The sequence below is a fragment of the Phyllopteryx taeniolatus genome, chromosome 18, assembly GCF_024500385.1.
Source record: "Phyllopteryx taeniolatus isolate TA_2022b chromosome 18, UOR_Ptae_1.2, whole genome shotgun sequence".
Taxonomy (NCBI): domain Eukaryota; kingdom Metazoa; phylum Chordata; class Actinopteri; order Syngnathiformes; family Syngnathidae; genus Phyllopteryx; species Phyllopteryx taeniolatus.
In genome coordinates, this window is record NC_084519.1 from 14,663,584 (window position 1) to 14,685,888 (window position 22,305).

A 22,305-nucleotide genomic window follows, 5' to 3' on the forward strand; every position below is an offset into this window, starting at 1 on the left:
AATCATTTTCTCCCACAAATAACACGCCTGGTGGTTTTATTTTGAAAGCCCATGTTGACTTGGTTCTTGTTTTTTCCGGATTCCTTCTCCCCACCAATACGGAAACAAGCTGAAACCGCCCAGTGCTGGATAACGGTTTATCATCTGGGCGACAACACTCGCGTTTTAGTAACCGTGCTCACGTGTTTAGCAGTCAAAATCGCGTGTTGTTATCGTCTTTTTTTTCCTTTCCCTTTCTACAAGGGTCAAACAAGTCAGTTAGCGTCAGTATCAGTGGCCATGACGCGTTAAAGAACCACGGTGGTGGTCGTAAACCACATTTTCCCTTTCTCAATCCAAAGCGAGAACACACTTTGGACTTAGTTGCCGTAATAATGCTTAGCTAAGTTTAAACTCGCCAAAGGTAATTTGTCTAATCGTTATCAAGGCTTAACGTCATCCTGAGCTTAGTCATTTTTAATTTGATTTGGTTTTACGAACCATCGTCAATGAAACAAACGTCAGGTGGTTTGAATATGCAAACTTTATTGACATACACACTAGGTAAATTGCCTTTCTGCATAAAACTTTATGTAACCTCACTGACGAGTCAAAATATTTGATAAAACGTCCTGTTATGGTGGGGTTGAGTTTCAAAAATCCAAATAATGAGCAGAGCACAGTGGTGTGGGTTGGGGCAGCTGTTTTAAAAGGGTCCGTCAAGGATCAGCCTCGAGATTTTGTTAAAAGAGTTTGAAAATTCAGCCCCTGCAACAAGTTTGACTTACCAACATGTAATTTGGTTGTCATGCCTATCATGAGTAGACCCACCCAAAAAAGTCTCAAGAACTAATGCCTGAAAATGCACAGGAAGTTTGCCATTTTGGTTTTAAACGGCCATTTGATGGTCTTTTCCAGGGGTCCTTCAAAAATTTCTTAAGAGATTTTGTCCAATTTGAAACACTTATACAAGATGGATGGGTGGCACTAAACTGGGATAAAATTGAGATTTTTTTTCCTTCGCATGTGGATGGCACATCATGGCGAAGTGTGATGAATCACCATAAATACACACATATATACTGTATATATGTTTTTGGCAACTGTGGGCCAGTGAAGCTCTTTGAGACTCTTGTGGTTACTCATTCACTGCCAGCCTTTCCAGTTAACATGGATATTTGTCTTCTAAAGCCGTCAATGGCAGTGAATGTGTTAAAGGCTATACAAATAAATTTGACTCGTTGAGCTTGAAAATTCAGCTTCCCTTAGCAAATTTAACAGCCGTTTCTATCATGAGTAGACCCGCAACAAGTAATTCAACCTTTTTTTCTTTCTTTTTTTTCCAGTATGACCCAATAGCTCTCCTTACCATCAGATTTAGCTCTGAAGCCTACGCCACAGTATCAAATCAACCTTTGGACTTTTCCACCACCCAGTGTTGGAAAAATAATAATGCAACTTCCCTAACGGGGACATTTTATTAAACTCTGCAGAGCTCCTTGCTTTAAGCAGTATTAGTATCAGTATTATCCATTGAACCTGGAGGGAAGGCCTGGATTTGTAGTGTACTGTAATTACATATGGACCCCTGTCGTACTGGTGTGCATAAAGAGAAAAAGAGAGAGAGAGAGTCAAAGAAGTGTGATGGGAGGGTAGCGGGAAGACTGCAGCATGCATATGAATATTTTAGTATATTTCTCAAGTTTTCACACCAGGGAGCTTTCACACTTGTTACAATACTGAACTTTCATATTTGGAGTCATGCATAATTACTCAAAAAAGTAGTAGTAGTTTGGGTAAACTTGAATAGAACAAAACTCAATGCAAAATGTTGATTTGAAGTCAGGTTAATGCAGACACAAAGAGATTGGTTTTCCATTGGAGCTGAAGAAGGATATTTTGTCAAGTTGAGCAAAAATGGCTGCATGGTAAACATTTAGGTGATGATGTAATATCAACAAACCTCACAATCTTCGCTTAAAATCAATTTCTTCTCCTTCAGTCAGTTACGATTGATGCTAAGGTTACCTCGAGTGTCAGCTTTGCATTAAGTTAAGCTTTCAAGTTTGCACACAAACGTGCTCTAAAACAGAGTGAAACAAACAGAATTTAGAATGAACAAATAGGAGTCCCGCTCCTGTTTGACTTTAATGCGCAAATGTGGATGCATTGAACAAGCTGGTCTGTCTCTGTAATGCCCACAAAAGCCTCAAATGATTCATCTTATGATAATAATCTTTGCGCACTCCTATTGTCGGACGTTATTGCTGTGAGTTGGAGCCGCAGACTTTCCAGCTGCATAATCGTATGGCTTTGAATAAAAAAAAAAAGAACTGAAGGAACTCATCAATATGCCGTTGCACGCGTGCACAGAAGCGTGTTGTGAAAATGTTACTTACTTACTCGAGTGAAATATGTAGCATGTTCACGCATCCGTGCCGGCTGATTTGTTTGCACCTGTCATGGTGTAGTGAATATCAAAAGATGTCAGTTTGTCTTTTCCGTCACTCACATTTTGCGTCTGAGTTCTCCCATTGAGACTCCTAACCCCATTCTCGGTGATGTTCACTTCAGAAAGACAAAGTCGGCGTTAGAACGCTTTCAGGAGGACTCCGTAGAGCTCACTAATGGCTCGATAGCCACGTGTTGAAATGTAGATTTGGAAATAAAAAAAGGAACTGATGAGCGATCCTGAGCTCTAATGTGAAAGATTTGTTGCAAATTAGGGATTCAACACTGGTGAGGCTTTCAAGTTAAGACTTTCGAGTCTAGATTTGGGTTTCAAATTGGAGATTCGATTCAATTTTGGGTTGGAGTTTCAATCGAAGGTTAGGGATTAAACTAGTTTGGGTTTCAAGCAAATGTTCTGATGTAGACAGGATTAGGATTTTAAATCCTGGTTATGGTTTCAAACAAATGCTAGGGTTCCAAGACAGGATTAGTGTTTGAAGATAGTTTCCAGCCAGGGAAGGAGTTTCACGCAAATGTTATGTTTGTCAAAACAGGATGACGGGATTCAGATGCAGGTTTAAAGCCTGGGTTAGGGTTTAAATTAGATTTTCAACTCAGGGTTAGCATAGCTACTGACGTGGTCACTGGACTTTGTGAGCATTTCAAAGCATCCAGAAGGTTCATCCTGGGACACTCCAACTTATTATGACTATCCTGGAATCTGACAACAATCTGAGTTACTTCCTTTCACACAGACTGTTATCTCTCATGGAATCGTTGTAAAGCAATAAGACAAAGACTCAGTGAATGCAGCGATAAGCACTTTACTTTATTGCTAGGAAAGGTTTTCTATTGCAATACGCTGACAGAAAAATAGATGAATAGGAAACCATTGATGTAAAAGCAGCACCAATAGTACAAAGTGACAAAAAAGTGGAACCTGTATCCCTAATTACTGGACTCCAAGGTATCTGTTTCCAGGACCAAGTAAACAAAGGGTACCATTATGTTCCAAAAGGGAGTCAAGGGTACAAAAGCAAAACCTTCGAGGGTAGCACCCGAATGACAAGCCAATGGTAACCTGACAGTATGTACCTTCTTCTGGTCACCCATATCTGGCCCTCCAGGTGCGCTAATGTAACCCATAGGCCTTTTTGTTGGACTTCATGGTAAATGTTTGTACCTCTTCCTGGACCAAAAAGATACAGGTATGTTTTAGAGTCAAGGGTAGAACAGCAGAACCTTTATGGGTTCAGCCCTATGTTTCTACCTTTTCCACTGCCAAATAGGGACAGGTACAGTAGCTATGTTCCAAAGAAGAGTCAACCATAGAACTTTGAGCATACCACCACATGTATATATACCTTTTGTAGGGTTAAAATGGTCCAGTTATGTTCCAAAGAGAAGTCAAGGGTAAAACATAAGAGGCAATGATGGTACTACCCCAGTAACAAGTCAAGTTTTTCAGAGAGTGGAAAGGCAGAATGTACTGGTACGTTTAAAAACAAATAGTCAAGGTTGTACCCTTGACTATTCTGCAGGACCTTTAAGGGTACCAGTTCATGTTTGTACTTCTTCCAGGGCCTAAAAGGCACAGGTATGGATGATGAGTCAAAGGTAGAACCAGAACCAAGACCAGAAAAGGAACAGGTATGTCCAAACTGTAGAATCCAAGTCAGGGATAAAAGTAGAATCTTTGCGGTTTACGCCACCCCAGAAACAAGTATGGTATCCCGAAAGGTACTGTACATTATATGCAATCCCCAAAGGTGAGAGTCAAAGAAGAGGTTCCTGCTCCTTCCTAGACTTCTAGGGTGTGCCTTTGTATGACTTGCAGCTAGCCTCTCGCCCTCCCCAAGGGCAGAACGGGATGTTGCGAACCCAAGGCAGCGACAGCAACCTAGCCGTGATGCCAAAAGTTAGGTTGTAAATGTCCTCAGTTTCCAAGGTACCAGAGTCCTCCAGATGGGTTTCGTCCAGAGCGAACAGTCCGCGCTCACGTATGGTACCTGAATCCCAAGAAAAACTCTTGAGGAAATGTATGGGGTGAAGCCTGAGGCTGCCTTAGCCCTCCGCTTACCAGGAATGGTATTGTCTAAGAACAAGCCCAAGAAGCCTGCGACAAACATATCAGTGATAAAAAGATTAAACAAGATTTCGCCCCACAGAACCCAAAATGTTTGAAAAGTCCTGCCTTAGGGTGTAGTTTCATGGCAGCGGAAACATGAATTATACCTGTGGCCAAGATATTCAGATTCTTGGCGATCCAAGTGGGAATGACCAGCCCAGAAATCAAGGAGAAACCGAACACAAAGATGTTCCTGGAGGAATTCATATCTGTTGACTATGAAAATGGAAAAGGTAAGGTCATGACTACCGGATAAAAAAATATTTTAGAAGAAAAGTCATTCTGGTTCACCTGCAAGTTAGATATCCGCGTCGCAGCGATGACCCCGAACATGATCAGGAACATCCCTCCGATCACGGGGTTGGGGATGGTGAAGAAGATGGCTCCGATTTTACCCAGAACCCCCATCAGAATCATGACAACTGTGCTGAGTAGAATCAGCACTCGACTTCCCACCTGTGTCATGGACGCACAACCAGACGTTCACGAAGTGAGAGGTCGACGGACAAAAGGGTACATCTATGTTCCCAAGACGTTAAGGTTTAGGAAAATGCAGACTCTTTCTATTTTTGCGTAAAAATAGCATTTTATAAAAGGAACATCATGCCAACATAAAACATGGTGGTTGCAGTGTTATGGTCTGATGCTGCTCTGCTTCTTCAGGAACTGGATGACTTGCTGTGATTAATGGAACAAAGAATACTGCCGTCTACCAGGAAATCCTGCAGGCTAACGTCTCGGGTAGTTCATCTTCTTAAACTGAAGCAGAATGAAGGTTTTGAAGTGGCCAACTAAAAGTGCAGATTAAATCCAATGGAAATGTGGTATGGCCTTAAATGGACAGTTTGTGCTCCAAAACCCTGCAATACAATTGAGTTAAAACAATTCTGAAGAATGGGGAAAAAAAAAATCCTCCACATGGAAACATTTAAGGGTGATATGCAAGGACTGCGATTGGCTGGCGACCAGTTAAGTGCAGTCCTGTGCAGGTTCAAGAGCTTTACTACTACTTCAGTACAGTCATACACACTTAAAGCTTTTTGCAGAGGAGACATTTTTCCAAGGAACCAGACATAATCCTAACAGGAACGAAAAATAACTACAGGGTGTACCTCAAAATGCCACAGGAATAAAAAAGTTGCCCATTTTTGAAAAATACTTTTTTGGGGAGAAGTTTTGAAATCACCTGAACAGCCAGGAAGATGGACAGGTACCAGGGCGGGGTCTCTGCCACACTGTGCGCGAGTTTGTTATGGTCCACTTCACCGCCGCTGTTACCGTTGAAAGGATTATGTGGCTCTACCACGGGCTATACTCTGTCCTCATCCATCTGAATGTGCGCGCAAACACACGCAAAGAGCACTCTGAAAGACAAATAGACCTCCACCCATGCTCAATACCTGAAAGATGTTGATGCTAAAACTCTTATTACATGGTAATTAGACTATTACATTGTAATTACATGGGCAAAGAAAGCATGACTTACTATTAATCACAGACAAAACCAAGGTCATTGTTACCAGTTCACAACAAAGTTACATTCATGAGGGCCTTATAATTACAAATCTACACCACTCATTACTACTTTATTACACCTTTCAACGCCAATACAAGCATATGTCTTAACAGTAACTGTTCTACCTTTCAGGCAAGTTTGAGTTCATTTAGGCATACAAACTCTGATTTGGAATATTTAATTTTGACACTCCACACATTTTGACACATCCCTCCAGGAGTTGCCACACTTAACAGTGTAGCACCAGAAACAGAACACCTAGCTCCATATCTCGGTCACTGCGATTTGGTGAGTACAAGTTTCCATCAATTGGCTAGAACGTGGCGGTCGTCATTTGAACGCCACTTTCAACATCGGACCAACTGCTACTGAAATGTTAGCTCTACCAGTTAACTGGCTCGGGCCAGAGTCTAAAACGTGTTCAAAGAATACACTCGGTACGCCCGAGTTACCCCAATATAGTTTTGGAAAAGGCCTGGACACACCTCCAGGAGTTGCTGCACTTGAAGTGGCTTGATGATTTCCCCAAAATATCACACAAAATTACACAAAACTAAGAGACGCATGGCCCTCCAAGGTGCTAAGAAAGAGGAGTACTTGACAGGCTTGTTGTAACTAGTCATTGCCAGTGGCATTGGGTCTGGAATGGAAAAACTTCCTCATGGCCGCCAAGACAGCTTCAGTTGCCTCAAAGTTCAAGGAAAACAACGAACTAAGACTTAACATTGAAGTCAATTTCATGTGCAAATGTGCAGTCAAAAACGAACCAGTTTGTAAAGTTTTACAAAGCATTTGGTTGCATTTATTACTTTTTTGTCCTTGCGTCTCGTTTTACTTTAGTTTTCACCGGAGTAGGTATTTCTCGTGCCAAAATTCTGAGTTCCGGTGCGTACGTAAGAAAATGGACGTTCATAATTTGGACAACCTTTATTCAAACCGTGCAAACCTTTTTGACCCAGCCCCCGAACAGAATAGGAATCGAGAATCGTTTGGAACCGGAGTCGAAATGAGGAACCGGAATCGGCACCAGAATCGCTCAAATTCAAACGATGCCCAACCCTAGTCATGTATGGAAAAGGCCAACAACATAGGCTAACAATTACAACATCCAACCAGACATCAATACGTGCGGATTGAAACAGGGGTTCAGAACATTCACAGAGAGCAACCCAGCTCTTTTAACTTTTACTTTTTCTATTACATGGTACCTACACTGTTATTACACAGCAATTTCCAATTATTTAAAAGGAGATTTCTCGCAGCCACATTTAAGGGAGCTAAAATGTAGTCCGCCAAATAGAAATAAACATCCATACTTAATGGATAGTTGTTGTGTGCCCCCCCCCCCAATAAAAAAATCACATTCAAATAGCTTTATATTTTTAATTCTAATAATAATAGTGTGCAACTGCATGGCTCAACACTTGTAGCTGATTTATAGTCTCAAGATGCCTCTTTGCATAATAACACTTTCAGGCTGCCGGCGCGCTAATGATTTTGTGGCTTAATTTTTCATGTTGGGAGATTAGAGGGGCAATTCACACATTAAGACTTTTTATTATGATAAAAAAAAGACCCCAACGCTCTCTCTCACACACACACACGAAGTCATAACATTCTTTGTTGTCTCAGCATGTGGCCTGATGCGGCAATGAAATTACATGTGCGACAAAATATGGCCACATTTTTTTTCATGGTCACAGCAGTACAACATGTGCGCCCAGTACACTTATGCAAAAACTGTATACAGTACAGGTTTGTGTTACGTTTGTGTTACGTTGCATAGCCCTGTATTGGTGCTGCAGCTCATGGCTGACACACAACTTAAAAACGTCGCAACTAACGACCTAACTAACTAGCTAATATCTGTGTAGCTAATCCTCTAACCACCTAAAGAATACAAACTAGCTCACTCCCGATCCTAAAACATTAAAACTGTAAAATAAATACATAAATATGACAAGGAATCAAATGTACATAGTGGACAATACTACTGTGCATTACTGTATGCTTAAACGTATAGAAAGTGTTTATAAGAGGATGTGTGGGGAGGTTCAAACATCTTAAAAATATGTAAGACCGGAACTGTACCCCTGCAGTAAACGAGGGATTGCTGTAAACATAAAGTCAAATGAAGTAAACAAAAATAATAAATACTACAAATTCAGCTCTCTCCTTACTCTCAAGTTTTCCAATTGGTCTAAACAACAAGATGATGCATTAAATTAAAGGTCAGCGTCCTCTCTTATTGAGCATCAGCAATAAGAGCAGGCCCGACTCTGATTGACATCTGTCGCCTGAGGCCGGACGCGATCGGAAATAATCCGATTGTACCCCGCCGACCTTTCACCTGCGTGAACAACACTTATCGTCACTGTCGCATTAACCAAAAAGGTTACAACATGGAGGAAAAGTTTAGAGACACAGCAGCAGCAGCAGTCACCTGAAAATGCTCATCATGCTGACTTTGGATGGCCACAAGCAACTTCACACATATTTGATTGGACTTCGTTCTCCAAGCGCACAAGTTGAGACTCAATAGCCGCAAAATGTTCATTCATTATTTATCCGCAAGGATTTTGTCTCAATAGTACTTATCTTCCTCCATTTATTACCTCCCCAAAGAGCTCATTAGGGTCCTTATCTTCCCCCCCCCCCCCCCCCCCCTCTCTCCCCAATTTATTGCTCATATATATGGAAAAATGAAATAACGTACAAGAACTCCATGTTCCTGGATAATTAGTAGGAGACTGGACTGAGAAAATAAAATCCGAGTTATGACTCTACTTGACATTGACAATGGAAAATAAAAGTGATTTTGATTCTGAGGAGTGTGTCGTTGTTAGTAGTAGTATTTGTAGTCATTAATTATGTTAATGTATTCATGGTATTTATTATTTTACTCCATAAACATGCAGAAGAATCACTTTTAAGAATTTAGTAGGCTTTTGTAGGATTTTGAAATCATGGTAACTAGCGGTGTGTGTAATTGTGTATTTAATGGCATTGTTTTTAATGTATTTTTAAATATTATACATTACATCCCTAGTAATGAAGGTGTGCACACTTTTGCAACCACATTATCTCAGTTATTTTTTATTTCCCCCTCTCGAAAAGATTTCTTTTTTTTTTCCAAAATTGAGTTTTACAGGTTATAGATTACATTAATAGTGAAAAACAAAGATTTGAAGTGATTTATCTTGTTCTCATTTTTTTTTTTTTTTAAATCACAAAAAACTGGAATTGGCACTGGCCAATTGAGGCGTGTAACAAATTTCAAAATTACCTTGAACGTATTTAATTTTACATATACTGTATACATATTGCTTTTAAAGTAACCCCAAGAGGTTACGCTTGAATAATTAAACAATAATTTGATATGTAAAAATATTTCTAAAAATATTATGATTCAAAACATACAGAAATGTAAAAAAAAAAAAAAAAAAAAAAAACATACATGTATTATATGACTGTAATATCTCATTTCTTTTTAAAGTGTAATTAATGAATAGTAGTATTATTTATCTCCTCTTCCTTGTTACTTGGAGAGGCTGGCTCTCATCATCTTGATGGCGAGGGCGTGCGTTCCGGCTGGTGATTGGCTATCTCATCGACACAACTGTTTGTATGCGAGCTATTTCATAGCACGTGTCCTACAAAGGAGAAATAAAGACAGGCCTGCTGTTGTACTGCAGAAAACATAGTGAATAATTTAGCTAGTGCTTTCATATAAGCGCAAACTATTGATCTTGGGTGTCTTGAAGCAATTTTTTTTTTTTTTTTTTTTTACTTCAGGTGGGTTGCTGAGCTGAAGCAGCGCCAGCAAGGAGAGAATGTGTGATGTGGCGAGAAGTCCAGATGAATTATTGACGAGGAGGCTAACATTTGGTTTACAATCAACGGACACTTCATTAGGTACACCTGTACCTGATGATCCGAGCTTATTTTGTTTTAATGTGGCGGTTAGCTTATTTCGAGCTACGCAGGAGATAAAACTGTAAACATGGCATGACTTGTATTTGATGAAAAGGAAATGCCATTCAAAATGTAAATCAATATTTTGCCATCCTTCAGAAGTCCATTGAGTCAGGTTTTGGGGCATGTTATTTTGTAAAATATTATTTTTAAATAACTAGAGTATTTATTAGAGATTTTCTTCCCCTGGACAACCTCATATTTAAATTTTAACATTTTAATACAAATTAACTTTCGACTGCAATAAATCTTTTATTGTGTTAACATTTTTTAAATGTACTGTAGAAATAAAAGTAGGTAGTCATAATTAATTGTATTTTCTTAAACATGTATGAGTGGGAAAAAAAATCATATGTATAAAATGTAATCAAAATAAAAAAAATAATCTTAAGATGTTTATTACAGAAAATCCATGTAGTGTAAACTTTTTCGGTTTATAGAATATTTTTGACCTTGAACATATGTCAATATAAAAATATGACAATATGAATATATCAAGAAATGTTACATTTTGTAACATACTTTTTGTTTTAATAATTGTACTATACATATAAATGTATATATGAAGCTATCCAAAATATTCATTCATCTATTTTTTCAAAACAAAAAACACTAGAAAGCAAAATTACGACCATATAACAGTAAAATTAACAACGCATGCAGTCATTACGGTTTGAACCGTATCTTAAAGCGCCGGAGCTAAAAACGGGTGTCTTGATAATGAAGTTTGCAGGGTGTGTGATTGCCAATCGCTGTCATGCCTTTGGGCGCCTCGCGGCATTAAGCCCCCCCCCCCACCGACAATGGCCCTGTTCCTCTCAATAATGTTTAAACCATCACCTGTGTGATGGCTAAATTTTGTCCACGGAAGAAAAAAAAAAAGAAAACGAGCTGTTGCTGCTTCACCCTGCAGGTCTAATGAGTCATGACATGAGCATCCCCTCCCACGCGCCTTCACTCTCTCACTCCGAGCACCTTTATATTGAAGGCTCCGCTCCTCCTCCTGCAAGAGCATCTCTCCCGCCGCATTGGGAGGCTCACCGGAGTCCGGAAAAAGATGACGACTTGTCCTCTTTTCCTGTTACTTGTGTTGGCTTTACTCACAGGTGAGTTCAGCACCACGGACAGTGACTCTTGGCACTTTGTTTTTTGTTTTTTTTTTTCTTCTTCATTGCTTTTGTTGCATTTACTAAAGCCCGAAATGTTTTTCTCCCTATGCAGGGAATGGAGCGTTTCCAGTGGGGAAGGATGGCCAAAGAGAGGATGCGGTAAGTCATTGTATAAATTACAGTAATATGCATGCATAACATACATGCAAACAGATATTGTGCACGCAGAACTTCAATTGTCAATGAACACATGGGAGAAAAAAAGAAAAACGGTCAAACCACGCATGCATTCGATCCTTTACTGTGCATCAAGGACCTCACACTGGATGCCGTTATTCATATTGGAAGGAATCAACTAATCAAATGTACAATAAAAATTGTAATCAATGGTGAAAGAAAAAATATGTATCACTTACAGTCTCGTTGGAACATTTGTAACACTCGTACAACTAAGAAGTTAAAATGAATGAATGCAGGGACGGTCACCATGCAGCGTACATCCCGTTCTTTTTATTATTATTATTATTGACTGTGAGATCCCCTTAAGGCCTTACGCAATCATTGTGGCCGAAGAAATTCATTGGCATATCATCCTCGTAAAAATGGTTTTGGTCTCGAGATCTTGAGTTACTTCTCCTGTTTCAATATTGAACACTTCATTTCAGCAATCAGAACACACTTGAGACATTATAATCGTATGGAAAAATGATATATATGCTGCATACAATGACTATGCGATGATCACATGCAATAAAAAAAATAAAAAAATAAAACCAATTATACTACAAGGACAAAAAGGTCAATCTTAAGTCATTTTATTTTAGAAGATTGTCATATTTTAAGGGGGGAAGAAATTAATGCTATAATAAGAATGCCTTACATTCTTGTTGCAGTTTGTTCTTGAAAAAAAAAACAATTTAGTTGCATACAATAAGGACTTTCTCTTTAATAGGGCCTTTTCCTAAAATGTTTTTGTGGTTTGTCTCAATATTTTTATTCTCATATAGAGGACTCATCTTTATATAGTTCTCTTTTTCTCAAAAAGAATACAACTAATATCATAAATATGTCATTCCAATTTAACTTTAATCCCAAAATATTACTCAAAACAAAAACGAAAGAAAAACATTCTTGCGTTACAACATTTTTCTCAAAAAATCTCTCTCTAGAAATATGACTGTTATCAATGTACGACTTTAATCTCTTAGCTTTTAATTTTAACTTATTCACGTCCACTTAGGCAAAGATTGTTCAGGTTCTTTTCTTGCATGAACCAATTATTTAAAAATCGCATGGTAAGCAAAGTGTCAAAAAAAAGTAAAAATCCTGGATCAGCCCCAACATTTAAGGAGTTCTTCCTTGGTCAAGATCCAAATTCTGCCAAAAATGTTTGTGGAACCTTGCTGTTAAATTGGCAAAGATGCTTAGAATATTGCAAAAACCCAACTTATAAACAAGCCTTATTGCTTAATCAGGTGACAAGATGTTTGGTGGAGGTTCTGTCCAAAGCTCTCTCCCAACCGGACACCCAACTGGATGAAGAGTGTAAGGAGATCCTCCAAGCAGGTTTGTGCCACATTCCAGTTAGTTCAGGACGAAAATGATAAACAGTACATGACCCATTTTGTCCTGTTTGCAGGACTTAAACAGCCTCCGCCGGAGAAGAGCAGCAACGAGGTCAGCTATGAAGAGCCGGTCAAAGATCATGAACAAGGGGCCGAAGCCAAGGGCTTGAATGCACAAGACATCCAAGACCTCCTGAAGTCTGTGGAGCCCAAGCAGGAGACCTCAAAGGACGAACACAATCAGGAATCATGGAGTCTGGAGAAGAGACACCAGGAAGACAACGGCGAGGGAGAGGAGGAGCAGGAACGGGAGAAGAGAAGCAGCTGGAGGCCAGGAAGATTCCACCAGAAGCAGCATAAACGTGACGAGGAGTCTTTGGGAGGAGAGTCCAAAGAGGAGGAGGAGGTGGACGAAGAACGCAGTCAGGAGTCCTGGGATTTTGGCCGAAGGAGCGACGACGACCAAGAGGAGCCCGACAAGCACATTTGGAAGCCCTCCCATCGATACCACCACAAAAAGAAGTTCCACAAGCGTGGAGACGAGGAAGAGGACTACGAACGCAGTCAGGAGTCATGGGGGCTCGACGATGAGAGGGACAAGAGGGAATGGAGACCCGGGAGATACCACCAGAGGAGACACAAGAGGGACGAAGAACTCTCAGAGGAACCCAGAGAGGAGCTAGATATGGAACGCAGTCAGGAGTCATGGGGGCTCGACGATGAGAGGGATAAGAAAGACTGGAGGCCTGGGAGATACCATCAAAGAAGACACAAGCGTGATGAGGAACTGTCAGAGGAACCCAGAGAGGAACCAGATGATGAACGTAGCCAGGAGTCGTGGGGTCTCGACGACGAGAGGGACAAGAGGAAATGGAGAGCCATGAGATACCATCAGAGGAGACACAAGAGGGACGAGGAACTCTCAGAGGACCCAGATGAGGAACGTAGCCAGGAATCTTGGGATTTTGACACCGACCGATACAAGAGAGACTGGAGACCGGGTAGATACCACCAGAGGAGGCACAAGCGAGATGAGGAACTCTCAGAGGATCCTGATGAGGAACGTAGCCAAGAATCTTGGGATTTTGATACTGACAGATACAAGAGAGACTGGAGACCGGGGAGATACCACCAGAGGAGGCACAAGCGAGATGAGGAACTCTCAGAGGATCCTGATGAGGAACGTAGCCAAGAATCTTGGGATTTTGATACTGACAGATACAAGAGAGACTGGAGACCGGGGAGATACCACCAGAGGAGACACAAGCGAGATGAGGAACTCTCAGAGGATCCAGATGAGGAACGTAGCCAGGAATCTTGGGATTTTGACACAGACAGATACAAAAGGGAGTGGAGACTGGGAAGATACCACCAGAGGAGACACAAGCGGGACGAGGAACTCCCAGAGGAAGCCAGAGAGGAACAAGATGAGGAACGCAGCCAGGAATCATGGGACTTTGACACCGGGAGGGAAAAGAAGACCTGGAGGCCTGGGAGATATCACCAGCAGAAGCCCAAGTTTGACGAAGAACTCTCCGAGGAGAAGAGGGACGAATCGGATGGAGACCGCAGTCAGGAGTACTGGAGCTTCGACAAGAGACACAACGAAGATGACGACATAGACTTTGGAAAGCGCATTTGGAAACCGTCACATCGGTACCACCACCAGAAATATCACAAGCCTGGAGGGGAGGAGTTGTCTGAAGATGAAGACCTGAGGGATAACTCTGACAATTTGGAGGGCAGAGGTGAAGCTCTGAGGTATTTGATTCTTCTGCCGGATCACAAGACCAAAGTCTATGTAGAAGCAGTAGTTGTCGCAGTAACAAATCTTCCTGGTCCTGCTTGGTCTGACTGAGTGGTTGTTTCTTTAGGTATCTGGCTGACAAGCGAAACCCTTGGATCTACAGAGGCTACTACCATCCCGCCTGGTTCAAAAGGGATCCAGAGGACCGTGCTGCCCTAAATAAGGTAGACCAGCTGTTTACGGAGAAGACTCAATGCAGTTCAGGTCCAGATGTCAAGCATCAGGACTTTTGAATGTGTGCAGATGGATGAGGCGGCCATGCTGCTGAGTCAAAAGATCAACCAGTTCGCCCACCAGAAGGCATCAAAGGGAGCCACGCACCCAAGGGCGCTCACTCCGCGCGAGGTCCGTTAAGCCACATTTTTCGGCTTTTACATGCACTGTGACATCAGAACGAAGAAGTTTGAATTGGCTCGACTTGATTGAACTGTGCCAGTTATACTGACCAGAGAAACAGCAAAATCCAGAAAATGACACATTTTGCCAAAATGCGGAAAATTGATGGGGAACCTCCAAAACCCCCTCTTGCCCGTTTTGGGTTGGCGCTGCTGATATAAAACAGTGACATAGAAAACACTGAATCAGAAAGCAGAAATTTATTGGGCCGACTTCAAATCTTTCTTCTTTTTCAGCGTTGTTTATACAGAACAGCAACGACCCCCGCTTTATGCGCATTCCGTGACTGTGATGTTACTCAAAACAGACTCACAAAGCCTACAAGATGGTTGCCCTGAGTGTTCAAACAACATTCTGCCATGGAAAATCTGCAAAAACAGTTTGATAATGTGACGTTCTGCGGGTAAACTGTGTTCTGTCTTGTGCTCGTTGACCCGCTAAAGCCGCAGAGCACATCCAGTAGCTCCTCCACAACCTCGCTGAGGGGGGAGGGCAGCTCATTATAGAAATGTCCATTCCGCACAGACATGCCCGGGTCCTTGCCGTACGAGTGCATATCACCAACTTGGCCCAAAACTAATATTCCACAGCAGAACTTTGGCATCGCTGCGTTGTCTGCATCTATTTTTATTTTTTTTCCCCCCTTCATTGGCCGCGGGCAGAGCTGTGTTTCTTATCTGCCGCAGCTTTTGCCGCGCCAAGCTCAGCACACTGTAACGACCTCCCGGGGCCATCAGTCATCAGCGGTGGCTCCCGTGAATAATGTGGAGCTAAACAAACAATTAAAACCAGAGCGAATGGCTCCATATACCCAACATAGCACGTTCAATTATATTTGCTGACTTGTGGAATTGCTGAAGTTTTTTTTGGTCACTGTTATTCTTCGGCCAAGTTAGTCGCTCAACTTTGAGTGCTTTTCCTATAGTAGCTCCTCCATGAAATTCTTTGATAATTCAGCTCCCAAAGTCAGTTTCATGTAGCAACATGACATTTGGTAGGCATGTCTGTCATGATTATATAAATAAAATAAAAATGTAATTCTCAAGAAGCCATGTCCGATAAAACACAGGAAGTCTGCCATTTTGGTTTGGGGTCAGTCTTCCTACAAAGGCCCTCAAGGAGGGTTTTTGAAAATTCAGCCACCGAGGCCAGTTTCACATAAATGAAATTTGGCAGGAATCCCCATCATGAGAAAAACTACAAAAAAGTCTCAAGATCCCAAGCTGGGAAAAAACAAACAAACATAGGAAGTCTTCCATTTTGGTTTTAAGCCACCATTATAGGGTTAATTTCCAGGGAACCCTCAAAAACAAAGTTGCTCTGTAGCTTATGCCTGATTGCTACCAAATCCGAATATTTATCTGTTGGCCAAAAGTCTTGTGTGATGAAGTCCCTGCTCTGAAGACTCATAGACACTCACTACTAGCAGAAAAGTATTGCTGCAATAACTCCACTCTGCTTCCAACTGTACGTCTCTTTTTTTGCAGGAGAACGCACGGGAAAACCTGGCGGCAATGGATGTGGAGATGAAGAACATCGCTGCCAAGTTGCATGATAAAGAATGAGCTTCGCTTTCGACGTTTCAATGGAAAACACACACACACACACAGTTTGTCACGTCTGCCAAGTTAATGTGCGTAAAAAAACAACTTTAAAATCCCAACTGTGGAGCCTTGCTTAAAAAACATTGAATGAAAATGTTATTATTGTATTTGTGCTATTTTGATGTGACATCCTGAACGTGAGCATGGGAATGTTTTTTGATGTTTATACATAGAAATCCTCCAATATTGACTGATGTCATCGTCTTTACAAGTGTTTGTGCTCAATAAAAGTTATTCTGGGACCAAACACGCTTTTTTTTTTAATCCTGTGCACTGTCACGTTTCAACACATTTCCTCACTAAAACAATTATAGTTCATTATTATGATATTGTTAGACCCCCCACGATTTTAGTATTTTCAGACAATTAAATGTGAAAAAAATCGTATTAAAAAAACATTCTTTAAAGTCACTAAGTGAAAATAAATGTCTTCTAAATTTGACACACCAAAGAAGAGTGCTGTTAACAACTAGCCAAATTTGAATGCTTAAAAAATATCACAAAGTATATAACATGAGGTTTCAAAATCATTAAAAGACAAGAAGGGAAGCCTGGAAGACTCTTTGTCAGGATAAATTAAAGTTATTCTAAGTCAGAATGTTTGAATTATGTGAAGATTACAAAAAAAAAAAAAAAAATGTCCACGGAAATAAAAAGTAATAAAAAAATGCTGACCTAAATGTAAGAAAAGAAAACTAGGGTGAGTCTGTTTTGAGGCCTTTCCTTGCTTAACTGCCGAGACGAGTTTGTGACGAATCCGAACAGACACAACAGTCAGCCCAGCTGCTAATGTGCCCTGAAACACAATCGGGGGGGCTTTTAAGTCTTTTAGCTTTCTGTCAGTTTTTGTTTTTTTGGCGCCGGCTCCTCTGAATCAGTCTGGCCTGACCTCTCAGTTTCCACGGTGATGCCAGAGAGGAGGTAACCGCCGCCGCCACTCATCAGCAGCTTGGGATGCGTCCTGTTGGGCAGCACCTGGGGGCACAAAGCGCATCAAGGCTATGACGAGGGCCTGAAGCTATCACTGGGTGGTAGTAGGTCACCTGATAATGGCGCAGCCAGGTGTCGGTGAGGCGGAGGTTGACGGTGCCACCTTGCTCCTTCAGTTTGGTGAAACACTCGACCAGTGGCTGCAGAGATGAATGCAAAGTGAATGGAGAGTGAAGCTCCCAAATCTGACACAGTAGCGTGACAATACAAGTCCATGAAACCCCCAAAATTATTACATATAATTCATATGGCTTGACGCAGACTGGGGAGGGGGAGAGTGAATGGCGTGAGGTTCCCCAGGCTTGCAGGAGTTAGCATCGTTGCATTCACAATTACTATTGGCTCAAAAGTATTTCTACATAAAAAGCTTCAGCTCTGCGCTTCGGGATCCACATCCTATTCTGCTTATATTGTTTTTTCCCCAGACAAGGAGTTTTACTATTGAATAATGTGGACAATTAGTTTCATTTAATTTCCTTGCGGAATGAATAAATGTTTTCTTTCGGATTTTCCTGCTGCGGGAAGCTCATGTCCCACTAGGGGGTTTCAGAAATTAGACCTGCAATAAATAATGACCCTTGTTCGGAGGGATCGTCGTAAAGCTCATATTGAGCTCACCTCTTTATACTGTGAGTAGACCACAAAGGGCCTGGAGGGCGACAAGAACTTGAGCAGGCACAACAGGACGGGACAAGGGTGGAAGAGAGAGGCGATGACCAACCTGCGAGGAGGCAAAACAAGATGAGCCAAGCAAACCATGAAATGATTGTTACTGGAAATGTCGACATTAGGCCTACCTATGAGAAGCCTGTGGTTTAGGTTGGGAACAGTGGAAGCGGTGCAATAATGGTGCTTATGATACAGCCGCTATCATGAAGGAGAATCACTAAACCGACACCCTCGCGACATTTCATCAATCGTAAGAAGCCTGTGCCTCACCAGTACCTGTGTAAAGTGTATATAGCTGGAATCCATTGCTTGGGGAAAGTGGATGGGGTTTGCATGTTCTCCCCGTGCCTGAGTGGGTTTTCTCCGGGCACTCCGGTTTCCTCCCACATCCCAAAAACATGCATGCAAGGTTAATTGAAGACTCTAAATTGCTCGTAGGTGTGAATGTGAGCGCGAATGGTTGTTTGTTTCTATGTGCCCTGCGATTGGCTGGCTACCAGTTCAGGGTGTACCCTGCCTCTCGCCCGAAGATAGCTGGGATAGGCTCCAGCAGCCCGCGACCCTACTGAGGATAAGCGGTAAAGAAAATGGATGGAACACTGAAACTCACCCATCTGCGTTCCTCCCCTCTAACAGGGCGGCCGCAGCCGCAAGCTTCTTGCGCTTCTCTTCCTGCTTCACCCTCTTGAGCTGAGCCTAAAACATTTAAAAGAACATTATAACCATGAATCTGTCAATCACACCCGATCATTTGTCATACCTTCGCCTCTTTGCTTCGCTCGCGTTCGTCATCTGTGCGTTGGTCGCCACTGGCATTCGTCTCCGTGTTCTCCGCATTCCCCGGCGTGTCCCGCTGCTCTGTCTTGGGCTGCTCCTCGCCAGCCACATCGGGAGGAGTTGCCTCTGAGAAGCCGTGTACAAAGGATATAATATTAGTGAATGGAGTGAGGTTCCCCAAGCTGGCAAAGTTTGCATGCGATTGTATTCGTAAACCTTGTTGTACATCGGCCTTAATTGTTAAAATCATTAACATACCAAAGTTATCTTTGTTAAGGCAGAATTTTTGACACTAATCTTGTATTGGATCTCATTTAATATCTTGCAGATGTTCCAAATGATGTGTCCCGCACATGTACCCTCACCAGCACCGGGGTCCTTAGGGCTTGTGTCCAGCGTGCCTGCTAGCAAAGCATTGACGTGGCAGATAGGAAAGTCATGCAGCGTGTCGTGGAAGCGAGCTGGGAAGCCAAAGTTCTCCACTCCTGCCCGGACCGGCCCAGCCCCAGGATACATTTGGATCACTGATCCGTAACCTGCATGGGAGGAGGAGAAGGAGAGAGGGTCACTAAACAAAAAGAGAGTCATAAAATGAAAAGGCACTTTTTCTGCATTAAGGGCCACCAGATGGTGTCATTTTTATTACAATGTAATGTGTATCACATATTTAATACAGTAATCAATATTATTATTTTTTTTTTTAAATACGCTTTGTATTGTTTTGGAGTCGTTTCCCCGAGCATCTGACTTCTTGTTCTTGTGGCGCGACATGATACTGAACACGAGTTATGCCGAGCAACAAGTGACGTAACGAGCAGGGGAAAGTAATCAGAGCAATACTGTTGATCTTATACAGTGTCAAATTATTATTATGTTTTTAATCATCGTACTCACAGTTTCTCTCAGAGGGCTTGACTATTAAAACTGCATAAATGTATCTATTATCACATTTGAGTGTTATTATTTGTAACAACTTGCATGCCCTTGCTAGCTTAATGACAACAATGGAAAACGGCGTAACGGTTAGCATCAATAATCGCAGTTTTATAACGCTTTAAGAAACAGATATTCTAATACAAACGGTGGAGCAACATGTGCAGAAGACAATATAACAATCACAGGCATATTTATCCTCTGCCAAAAACAACCAATATTATCGTACTTTACTGATTCACAGAGTAGGGGCGACTCTTCTTCATTTGTGTCTGCAGGACTGTGTGATACTTAATATGTTGTTAGTGTGCGCCATAAAATGTAATCTAATGTAAAATGTGCCGCAGGAAACCCTGTGTTAGATGAACGACATACCCACCTCCCATTCTTTCCATGACGGCCCCCAGCACGAGGCCAGCGCACGTCTCAAACACCAACACTTTGCTGCCGGCGTGGATGTTGGCCAGGTTTAGCATCAGCGCCAGTGTGTCGAATCGCAAGTGACTGCGTCACACACACACAAAACACACACATTACTCACACTGTTGTGCATTTCTGCTGGTTGGAGGCGAAAAACTCACCAGATCTTTCCTGGCTCTCGTCCGTGGTACATGAGCGCCAGGATGCGGCAGGTCGGCTTCAGAATGGTCACGGTGTTCTCGTACCTGAAATAGCATCAGATATGACTCACTCGCATATAATACATTATATTATTTTTTCATAACGTGTACGTGTAGCAGCTTACTTCTTCTTTTTCTTCTTGATGTACTTGTCCTGGGCATATTCTGTTTTATTCCTGAAGGTGGAGCTGTTGTCTATGAGCTGTTGGATTATTTCCTGCAAAGCGATCAACATACTGAAATTGAGTACAGTATATCATTAAAAATCGACATCCCTAATCGGTACAATAGCATTTCCACGCCTCTACACTAACTTTTGCACTGGTAGCACCGGTGCAACCAAGACATGATTTGGTCGAACCCCTTTATCTTCTTTTCCTCACTATTATGAGTGAAGACAGGGTTTTCTGTTGTTAAGTAGTTTAGGTCCATGCTAATGAGAAAGGCATCAGGCTACTCCCTGTTTGGTAGCTTAGCAACCAGTGCCAAATATGGACACGCTAGCGCTGGGCGGCCGTCGTCCTCGCAATGTACACCACAGTGTCATGGGGCACGTCCTCGAGTTTCCATCAGTACCTGACCCTTCAGACCTTGCTCTTTAAGCGTCTCGATGTCGTCGCGGGTCAGCTTCTGCGACTTGCCGTCGTCCACGATGTTCCGGTTGTCCGTGCCCGCCTCCTTCACATCTGTCGGAGAAAGTGTTGTGGTGAAGCAGCGTGTGGCTCAGTGCTCAAGTTTACATTCTGTGCTCTCCAAGCTCTCCTTCTTCAAACACCTTTTGGTGTTCATGACACTATTTTTAGCCTTTTACTCCTTGAGAAACAAACAAACAAAACAAACCCTACCAGAAGCAGCACTTTGTACATCTTTTGGTTTCACAGGTTGCAACTGTCCTCCGGGTACAATTTCAAAAGTGGTGCTGTACAACTGCCCCACGACGTTGTCCAAGAAGAGCCACTTCTTCTCAAACACTACTTTCCTGAAAAAATAATGTTTTTGTTTTTTTTGGTCAATATGTTCCATATTTGCCGTCATAACAATTTATGTCAGACTAGCTCTCAATTGAAATTCCTTGTTAACACAGACATGAGGTTCCTCATTGAAAACCCCCAGATTGAGTGAAACCACCTCTAAAATCCAATTTGACTTATCACATAAGCTCGAAACTAACACCTGTCGCGTTATCTTGTCACCTGACCACAACGGCACACATTAATTACTTTTAAACGTACTTTCTCGACTGTATTTGCACAGCTTTGTAGATCTCCCCACGCTTCAGCACGACGTGGTCGCCCTCGTTGATTTTATCCAGGGAGTCGTCGTCCCCGCCGTCCGCCATTGTCGGTCAAACTAGACGACTGACGGCTCAATATCGAGAACAGCTCGAAAAACAAGAGTTACAGTGGTTCGTATAAATAGCGGTTTTGCTGTTGTAAAGCGGACGGTGCGATAAAGTTGCGTCCCCACGTGTTAGCCTTCACTTAGCGTCTCTCCAGGAGAAACCGGAAAGGAGCCACTTCCGCGTTTTCTTCATTGTCAGCGGTGATTGGTCCAAATTGACAATAGCCAGCCAATAACGTGTGACGTCAATGTTTTGGGTGGCAGACTCCGATTTCAGAATCATCGATGTAATATTTGTTTTTCGGAAAGTACTGGAACACGTATATTTCACCACTGTGTTATCCAACCTTAACGAACTAAAATAAATATGACCTTCACATTTGTTTAAAATAAATAAATAAATAAAATAAAGAAATATAAGGGTTAAAAAGAGCAAAAACAAGCC

General features: G+C 41.9%; 3 protein-coding genes across 4 annotated transcripts; 1 reads left to right on the plus strand and 2 right to left on the minus strand.

Annotated features, from left to right (window-relative positions):
- Positions 1-701: 701 nt before the first annotated feature.
- On the minus strand, positions 702-8,717 carry LOC133467899 (solute carrier family 23 member 1-like). Its single transcript, XM_061753049.1, has 4 exons — positions 4,850-8,717; positions 4,635-4,774; positions 4,511-4,575; positions 702-4,439 (listed from the first exon to the last, which is right to left on the minus strand). Exons 1-4 carry the CDS (start codon positions 5,021-5,023, stop codon positions 4,240-4,242), a joined length of 579 nt encoding a protein of 192 aa, XP_061609033.1. The 5' UTR covers positions 5,024-8,717; the 3' UTR covers positions 702-4,239.
- A 2,290-nt stretch (positions 8,718-11,007) lies between these two features.
- On the plus strand, positions 11,008-16,777 carry chgb (chromogranin B). Its single transcript, XM_061753945.1, has 7 exons — positions 11,008-11,155; positions 11,271-11,317; positions 12,634-12,724; positions 12,798-14,484; positions 14,598-14,694; positions 14,774-14,875; positions 16,414-16,777. Exons 1-7 carry the CDS (start codon positions 11,107-11,109, stop codon positions 16,489-16,491), a joined length of 2,151 nt encoding a protein of 716 aa, XP_061609929.1. The 5' UTR covers positions 11,008-11,106; the 3' UTR covers positions 16,492-16,777.
- Positions 16,778-22,056, minus strand: trmt6 (tRNA methyltransferase 6 non-catalytic subunit). Of its 2 annotated transcripts, none has more exons than XM_061753947.1 (12): positions 21,752-22,056; positions 21,365-21,498; positions 21,096-21,205; positions 20,645-20,736; positions 20,481-20,564; positions 20,279-20,403; positions 19,326-19,502; positions 18,950-19,092; positions 18,800-18,885; positions 18,139-18,241; positions 17,574-17,660; positions 16,778-17,505 (listed from the first exon to the last, which is right to left on the minus strand). In XM_061753947.1, exons 1-12 carry the CDS (start codon positions 21,856-21,858, stop codon positions 17,359-17,361), a joined length of 1,395 nt encoding a protein of 464 aa, XP_061609931.1. In that variant the 5' UTR covers positions 21,859-22,056; the 3' UTR covers positions 16,778-17,358. The 2 variants fall into 2 exon arrangements, with proteins under 2 accessions (XP_061609931.1, XP_061609932.1); XM_061753948.1 differs by having other exon boundaries at positions 19,332-19,502; positions 21,752-22,053.
- Between the last annotated feature and the right edge of the window lie 249 nt (positions 22,057-22,305).

Coding starts and splice junctions, on each gene's coding strand:
- LOC133467899 (XM_061753049.1), bottom strand. CDS start 5,023: ATGACACAGGTGGGAAGTCGAGTGCTGATTCTACTCAGCACAGTTGTC. Junction 4,775..4,849: donor CGCGGATATCTAACTTGCAG/GTGAACCAGAAT, acceptor CCATTTTCATAG/TCAACAGATATGAATTCCTC. Junction 4,440..4,510: donor CTTAGACAATACCATTCCTG/GTAAGCGGAGGG, acceptor CTTGGGATTCAG/GTACCATACGTGAGCGCGGA.
- trmt6 (XM_061753947.1), bottom strand. CDS start 21,858: ATGGCGGACGGCGGGGACGACGACTCCCTGGATAAAATCAACGAGGGC. Junction 20,404..20,480: donor CGAGAGCCAGGAAAGATCTG/GTGAGTTTTTCG, acceptor TGTGTGACGCAG/TCACTTGCGATTCGACACAC. Junction 17,661..18,138: donor TCTACTCACAGTATAAAGAG/GTGAGCTCAATA, acceptor TCATCTCTGCAG/CCACTGGTCGAGTGTTTCAC.
- chgb (XM_061753945.1), top strand. CDS start 11,107: ATGACGACTTGTCCTCTTTTCCTGTTACTTGTGTTGGCTTTACTCACA. Junction 14,695..14,773: donor ACCGTGCTGCCCTAAATAAG/GTAGACCAGCTG, acceptor GAATGTGTGCAG/ATGGATGAGGCGGCCATGCT. Junction 14,876..16,413: donor GGGCGCTCACTCCGCGCGAG/GTCCGTTAAGCC, acceptor CTTTTTTTGCAG/GAGAACGCACGGGAAAACCT.